This window comes from Panthera onca, chromosome A1 (genome assembly GCF_046562875.1).
Source record: "Panthera onca isolate mPanOnc1 chromosome A1, mPanOnc1 haplotype 2, whole genome shotgun sequence".
NCBI classification, from domain to species: Eukaryota; Metazoa; Chordata; class Mammalia; order Carnivora; family Felidae; genus Panthera; species Panthera onca.
The window spans coordinates 122,107,837-122,115,592 of record NC_138339.1 but is presented as its reverse complement, the minus strand read 5'-3'; the positions used below and the strand labels follow the sequence as shown (position 1 = coordinate 122,115,592).

Genomic DNA, 7,756 nt, shown 5'->3' with positions numbered 1-7,756 from the left:
GTGCACCCACCAGTTCCTGACAAACAAGTCCTACTCTCAAATCACAAAAGTCTAGGTGCTGTCACTGATTTTTTTTAAACATCCCAGAGACATCCTGAAAAGAAGCTTCCCAGAGAGTTCAAAAAATGCAAAGAAGCTCCAGAAAAGCCAAATGGATGAAAATTCAGGTACTGTTTCTCTTCCTGCTGTCTTTGTTGTGGGGGACTATCTCCCAGCACATCCAGTACACAATTCCGGAGGAGCTGGCTAAAGGCTTGCGAGTGGGGAACGTCGCCAAGGACTTGAAGCTCAGTGTCCAGGAGTTGCCAGCTCGAAAACTGCGGGTTAGTGCAGAGAATTTCTTCAGTGTGAGTGCAGAGAGTGGGGATTTGTTAGTGAACGGTAGGATAGATCGAGAGGAAATTTGTGGGAGGAAATCCGAGTGTGCACTAGAATTTGAAATGGTCGCTGAAAATCCCATGAATGTTTTCCATGTGATTGTTACAATCCAAGATATTAACGACAATGCACCACGTTTCATTGCAAAAGGCATTGACTTGGAGATCTGCGAGTCAGCCTTACCAGGTGTAAAATTCCCTCTGGATTCTGCACAAGATGCAGATGTAGAAAGTAACTCCCTGAAGATATACACTATCAACCCCAATGAACATTTCTCCCTGACAACGAAGGGAAGTCCTGATGGGAGTAAATACCCAGAATTACTGCTGGAAAAACCTCTGGACAGAGAACAGCAGAGTTCCTACCAGTTAATCCTGACTGCCATAGATGGTGGAGACCCTCCGTTAAGTGGAACCACCCAGATCCAGATTCAGGTCACCGATGCCAATGATAATGCTCCATTGTTCAGCCAGGACACATACAGAGTTAACATCCAAGAAAATGTGCCCTGGGGGACTTCTGTGTTGCAAGTGATGGCCACCGACCAGGACCAGGGCGTTAATGCAGAGATTACCTATGCCTTCCTCAATGCCCCAACAAGTACCAGCCTTCTCTTCAATCTCAACCCAAATACTGGTGACATTACAACCAATGGTACATTGGACTTTGAAGAGACAAGTAGATATATGTTGAGTGTAGAGGCCAAGGATGGAGGGGTACACACCGCTCACTGTAATGTTCAGATTGAAATTGTTGATGAGAATGACAATGCCCCAGAGGTCACGTTGATGTCCTTTTCTAACCAGATTCCCGAGGACTCAGACATTGGAACCATAATAGCTCTCTTTAAAGTGAGAGACCGAGACTCTGGGGAAAATGGACTGGTGAGGTGCTATATTCAGGAAGAAGTTCCCTTCAAATTAGAATCCACCTCCAAGAATTATTACAAGTTGGTGATTGACAATGCCTTAGATAGGGAGCAGATGGCAGAGTACAATGTCACCATCACAGCCACTGACAAGGGCAAGCCATCCCTATCCTCCAGTACAGGCGTCACCCTGCATATCAGCGATGTCAACGACAACGCGCCGGTTTTCCACCAGGCCTCCTATGTGGTCCGCGTGATGGAGAACAACCCTCCAGGAGTCTCCATCGCCCAAGTCAGCGCCTCCGACCCCGACCTGGGACCCAACGGCCGCGTCTCCTACTCCATCGTGGCCAGCGACCTGGAGCCGCGGGCGCTGGCGTCCTACGTGTCCGTGAGCGCGCAGAGCGGCGTGGTGTTCGCGCAGCGCGCCTTCGACCACGAGCAGCTGCGCGCCTTCGAGCTGACGGTGCAGGCCCGCGACCAGGGCTCGCCCGCGCTCAGCGCCAACGTGAGCCTGCGCGTGTTGGTGGGCGACCGCAACGACAACGCGCCTAGGGTGCTGTACCCGGCGCTGGGGCCCGACGGCTCGGCGCTCTTCGACACGGTGCCGCGCGCCGCGCAGCCCGGCTACCTGGTCACCAAGGTGGTGGCGGTGGACGCCGACTCGGGACACAATGCGTGGCTGTCGTACCACGTGCTGCAGGCCAGCGAGCCCGGACTCTTCAGCCTGGGGCTGCGCACGGGCGAGGTGCGCACTGCGCGTGCTTTGGGCGACAGGGACGCGGCCCGCCAGCGCCTGCTGGTCGCCGTGCGGGACGGGGGACAGCCGCCCCTCTCTGCCACCGCCACGCTGCACCTGGTTTTCGCCGACAGCCTGCGAGAAGTACTGCCGGATGTCAGCGACCGCCCGGAGCCCTCTGACCCCCAGGCCGAGCTGCAGTTTTACCTGGTGGTGGCTTTGGCCTTGGTCTCGGTGCTCTTCCTCCTTGCGGTGATTCTGGCGGTGGCCCTGCGCCTGCGCGGCTCCCCCAGCCCTGCTGCCTGGGGCTGCTTTCAGTCAGGCCTCCGTTCCAAATCTGGACCTGGGGTTCTCCCCAATTACAGTGAGGGGACTTTGCCTTATTCCTACGATCTGTGCGTTGCCTCACAATCAGCCAAAACAGAGTTTAATTTTTCCAACCTGAAACCAGAAATGACTCCGCCTCAGGATCTTCTTTGTGAAGATCCTTGTATGGATGTATGTGCCCGCAGTGAAGACCCCCAAATCGCTTATGACTCGTCTTTTGCCTCTCACGTGAGTTTCTGCAAACATGCTTTTATTCTCAATTGTGCATAATTATTTTGTTTATTGTTTTTCATTTTCCTAGTGATGGTAGTGGTAGAAGAGGTTTATTGGATGGGCGGAGATTGGTTCCTTAATTGCCCAGTAATCTTGGCAGTTACATAATTAATATTTCTCAATCTGTACTGTTGGCAATTTTGTATGATCAAAAAATATTGGTAAGGAGAGCTCATTCTGGGATGTTACCACCTTTAGTAAGAGTATTGTCCTTTCTTAGTTGATGTGTGATACTGTTTTTTTCAAACTTTATTCTACATAAATGTACTGACAGTCCTTCCTGCTTAAGTTAAAGTCCATCAAATCTATTATAGTTTTTTCATCTTTTTGTTGCAATGTGTATTTTTAATAGAACCTTCCAAGAGTTAAGTTTCTTAGCACTTCTTTGCCTTCTCACATGTGGCAAACAGTGATTTGGATCACTAGTTTCCAGTGAATTTTATTCCCACTCCGTAGTCTCATTCAAAAATAATTTTGGGGGGCACCTGTCTTGCTCAGTCAGTAGAACCTATGACTCTCCATCTAGGGTTTGTGGGTTCAAGCCCCATGCTGGGTGTAGAGATTCCTTAAAAATAAAATCTTTTAAAAAATAACTATCTTGGGGCACCTGGGTGGCTCAGTCAGTTAAGCATCCAACTCATGATTTTGGCTCAGGTCATGATCTCACAGTTCGTGAATTTGAGCCCTGTGTTGTGCTCTGTAGTGGTAGTGTGGAGCCTGCTTAGGATTCTCTCTCCCTCTCTCTGCCCTTCCTTTGCTTGCTATGTCTCTCTCAAAAATAAACTTTAAAAAATATATTGAAAAATAACCTTCTTAACCATTATGTAATAACTTATTTTTATACCCTCTACTTTGTTGCTGTTATGATGAGGAATGTAATGAGCCTTTTTGTGTATAAAGCCTCTTTCATAATTCTTTTAGTATAGGTTTCTGAGAAGTGAGTCAAAGTTTTTCGAAACACCTCATTTTACCTCTTAATCCCCAACAATTTGTGAGTTCTTTGAGGATTGTGAAAATTACCTTTAGTATGCTCTCCAAATTTTGATGACTTTAATACTGTGAATAAACAATAGACTTTCTTGTCTGATAGAATTCGTAAGTAACTTCTAGAAGGTAATTATTATGTGAGGAATAATCTAAAGAACTGGCTACTTGCTGCTTTATATTAAGTTTTCTATGATTAGTAAGTTACTCAAAGTATTCATGTGTAAGAAAACTCTGAAACATGCAATGATAACACACACACACACATATATATATGAAAACTTTCCTTTTAGTGGTTATTTCTAAAATAAAACTTAAAGTAAACATAGATAATAGTAAAATAATACTTTCTGGATGTGTCTTTATGTGGTACTGAATATTGTCTGCTGTTTACATATAAAACTTCAGTTTAACTTTTCTGTCTTTTTTATCTTTATTATTTATTTTTAATATCAGAGTTATTTACCAATTGTTTTAGGGCTTTGCATTTATATTAGTGATGCACTCATTAAACAATGAAAACCTGAGTATCTACTCTATGAAAGGTGCTGTTCTAAAATTTGAGGACAGACTGTGAACATGATAGTCACAAACATAGCTGTGGTGTAAAATTTTCTTTATACAAAATTAATAAACCAATTACCTTCCCAAACCTATTATCATATTTGCCAACCCCATTTGCTCAGGGGTAAGACTAGCTCTTGAACAGTAGATGTTTTTTACAAGAGAATTGAAAAGTTGCCCATATTTTAAAGGGTCAACTCATGTGAGGGAACTTGTTTCTGGATAGGAAGGGACTAGAGCTCAGACCTCCAGCTTCCCTGACCTGACACTGTTTTTTCACCTATTCTTTCATTCTTCAAGTTAATCCTTGTTCCTGTAAAGGATAAATGTGTCACTCACACAATGCACTGTACTGAAAATGGGCTATGAAAATAAATAATGGAAAAACTTAGAAGAGAAAAAATTGTTAGAAAAAATCACCATATTTTCTTTAAAAACAAATTACTTTAGAGGGCTTATTGTACAGTAACATTTGGGTCATGCCTGGATTTTTATTACAAATAAAATAACGGGAGCTTGAATTTTATTCTTTTGGGGAGAAATAAATTATGGAAAAGAAATGGTATAAACATCTTTTCTTTACCAAGAATAGATTGCAGTAACAGGTTAGGACTCTGAGTGTCGCTGTTCACCAGTCAGGGGAAAAAGACCAAGGAATTTAATCCAAACCACAAGATTTCTGCATCACAAAGCACTAGCCCTGTGGCTTTGGGAAGCTTCAGACTGGACCCCAGAACTCCATCATCCAACGGTGAAAGCACATAATCTTGGACCCTGAAGATTCTGGGGCTCCTCTGACCTCCACTAAGGGAGCACCCAAGTGCAAGCTATTCCGCAGCGGGGCTGCAATGGCGGCTCCTCCTTATCGGCCAGACTGCAGCCGGCTGGTCAGGATCTGCATTCTCCTGGGGGCTCTGTGGGAAATACAGGCGGAACAGATACGATACTCGGTGCCTGAGGAGCTGGACAAAGGCTCTTATGTGGGCAACATCGCCAAGGACCTGGGACTGGAGCCCCGGGAACTGTCAGAGCGGGGAGTCCGCATCATCTCCAGAGGTAGGACGCATCTCTTTGCTCTGAACCCTCGAAGTGGCAGCTTGGTCACCGCGGGTAAGATAGACCGGGAAGAGCTCTGTGAGAGATCTCCAAAGTGTGTAGTAAGCCTGGAGATTCTTCTGGAGGACAAAGTGAAGATTTTTGGAGTAGAAGTGGAAATAATCGATGTTAATGATAACGCACCCAACTTTGGGATAGAGCAAAGGGAAATAAAAGTCGCTGAAAATGAAAATCCTGGGACAAGATTTCCTCTTCCTGAAGCTTTTGATCCAGATGTAGGGGTCAACTCCCTGCAGGGTTACCAGCTCAGTTCAAATGTTCACTTCTCCCTAGACGTGCAAAGTGGAGTGGATGGCATTAAGTACCCTGAGCTGGTGCTGGAGCTTGCCCTAGATAGAGAAGAAGAGGCGGTTCACCACCTCCTCCTCACCGCCTTTGATGGAGGCGACCTGGTTCGCTCTGGCACTGTCAAGATTCATGTAACTCTTATGGATACCAACGACAATGCTCCTGTATTTACTCAGCCAGAGTACCACGTGAATGTTCCGGAGAATGTGCCAGTGGGCTACTGGCTACTCACTGTAAAGGCCACTGATCCAGATGAAGGAGCCAATGGAGAAGTAACATATTCTTTCCGCAAAGTGAGTGATAAAATGTCCCAACTATTCCAGTTGAATTCTTTGACTGGGGACATAACAATAGTGGGGGATCTAGATTATGAAGACTCTGGATTCTATGATATAGATGTAGAAGCCCATGATGGACCTGGTCTCCGAGCCAGAAGTAAAGTTCTGGTGACAGTTCTGGATGTAAATGACAATGCTCCAGAAGTCACAGTTACATCTCTCACCAGCTCTATCCAAGAAACTTCTTCCCCAGGTACAGTAATTGCACTTTTCAATGTGCATGACAGTGATTCAGGAGAGAATGGCCTTGTCACATGTTCTATTCTGGATAATCTGCCATTCACACTTGAAAAGACCTATGGAAATTATCATCGTCTGTCGACACAAAGAACACTGGATAGGGAAGAAGTCTCAGAATATAACATCACAGTAACTTCCACTGATCATGGAACTCCACCACTGTCTACAGAAACTCACATCTCATTGCATGTGGCAGACATCAACGACAACCCACCTACTTTCCCTCATGCTTCCTACTCTGCCTACATTCCTGAAAACAACCCTAGAGGAGCTTCCATTTTATCCATGTCTGCCCAGGACCCTGACAGCATTGAGAATGCCAGAGTAACTTACTCCTTAGCTGAGGACACACTGCACGGGATGCCTCTCTCCTTCTATGTTTCCATCAACTCTGATACTGGTGTCCTGTATGCATTGTGCTCCTTTGACTATGAGCAGGTTAGAGACCTGCAACTACTAGTGACAGCCAGCGACAGTGGGGACCCTCCACTCAGCAGCAATGTGTCCTTGAGTATTTTTGTTCTGGATCAGAACGACAATTCCCCTGAAATCCTGTACCCTGCTCTCCCCACTGACGGTTCCATAGGCGTGGAGCTGGCACCCCGATCAGCAGAGCCTGGCTACCTGGTGACCAAGGTGGTGGCAGTGGACAGAGACTCTGGCCAGAACGCCTGGCTGTCCTACCGTCTACTCAAGGCCAGCGAGCCAGGGCTCTTCACGGTGGGGCTGCACACGGGCGAGGTGCGCACTGCACGGGCCCTGCTGGACAGAGATGCGCTCAAGCAGAGTCTGGTGGTGGCGGTGCAGGACCACGGCCAACCCCCTCTCTCAGCCACTGTCACACTCACAGTGGCGGTGGCTGAAAGCATTCCAGAAGTCCTGGCTGACCTGAGCAGCCTCAAGCCCTCAGCCTATGCTGATGACTCTAGCCTCACGCTGTACCTGGTGGTGGCGGTGGCCACAGTTTCCTGTGTCTTCCTTGCCTTTGTCATTGTTCTGCTGGCGCTCAGGCTGAGGCGCTGGCACACTTCGCGTCAGCTCCAGGCTGCGGGGGTCGGATTGGCTGGAGTGCCAGCCTCGCACTTTGTGGGCATGGATGGGGTGCGAGCTTTCCTGCAGACCTATTCCCAGGAGGTCTCCCTCAGGGCAGACTCCAGGGAGAGTCATGTGATCTTCCCCCAGCCCAACTATGCCGACACGCTCCTCAGCCAGGAGAGCTGTGGGAAAAGCGAGCCTCTTCTCATAACTCAGGATTTACTTGAAACAAAAGGAGACCCTGGTTCTCATCAGGTGAGTCAATCTTGCCACACCAAAACATAGGCAAAGAGCTATATAAGTGTCTCCAACTGTATAAGGTAGGTAATTGATGAAGTAAAGGCATTTTTTTTTTAGTATTCTATTACTTTAAAGGGGAGGAGCAGATGATTCCTCAAGAATAATCAATAGCAGTTAGTACTCCTAAAAGCTGTTTATTATTTATCATTTTTAGTCTTCATGTAGTTTCAACAACAATTTCTTAACTATATATCTCTAACCATCTCTCTTTAATAGAAGACTGAGTATTTTTAACTGTCCTCTTTTTTACACTTTGCTTGAAGTTTGTTTTTCCTTGAAAGGGTATTTTCCATTATAATTAAACAA

The 7,756-nt window shown here is 46.4% G+C and overlaps 1 protein-coding gene across 6 annotated transcripts in view; it reads left to right on the top strand.

Annotated features, from left to right (window-relative positions):
* The window catches only part of LOC132675880 (protocadherin gamma-C4), a 176,218-nt gene that overhangs the window by 29,166 nt on the left and 139,296 nt on the right, over positions 1–7,756 (top strand). The window contains exon 1 of one of the 6 annotated variants that reach the window (XM_081790294.1): positions 5–2,540. The exons of 4 other annotated variants lie outside the window; for them this stretch is intronic. In XM_081790294.1, the coding sequence (XP_081646420.1) occupies positions 126–2,540 (2,415 nt within the window). In that variant the 5' untranslated portion in view covers positions 5–125. Of the gene's footprint in view, positions 1–4; positions 2,541–4,780; positions 7,406–7,756 lie in introns of those variants that run through there. One more of the 6 variants, XM_078450199.2, reaches the window with a different exon arrangement.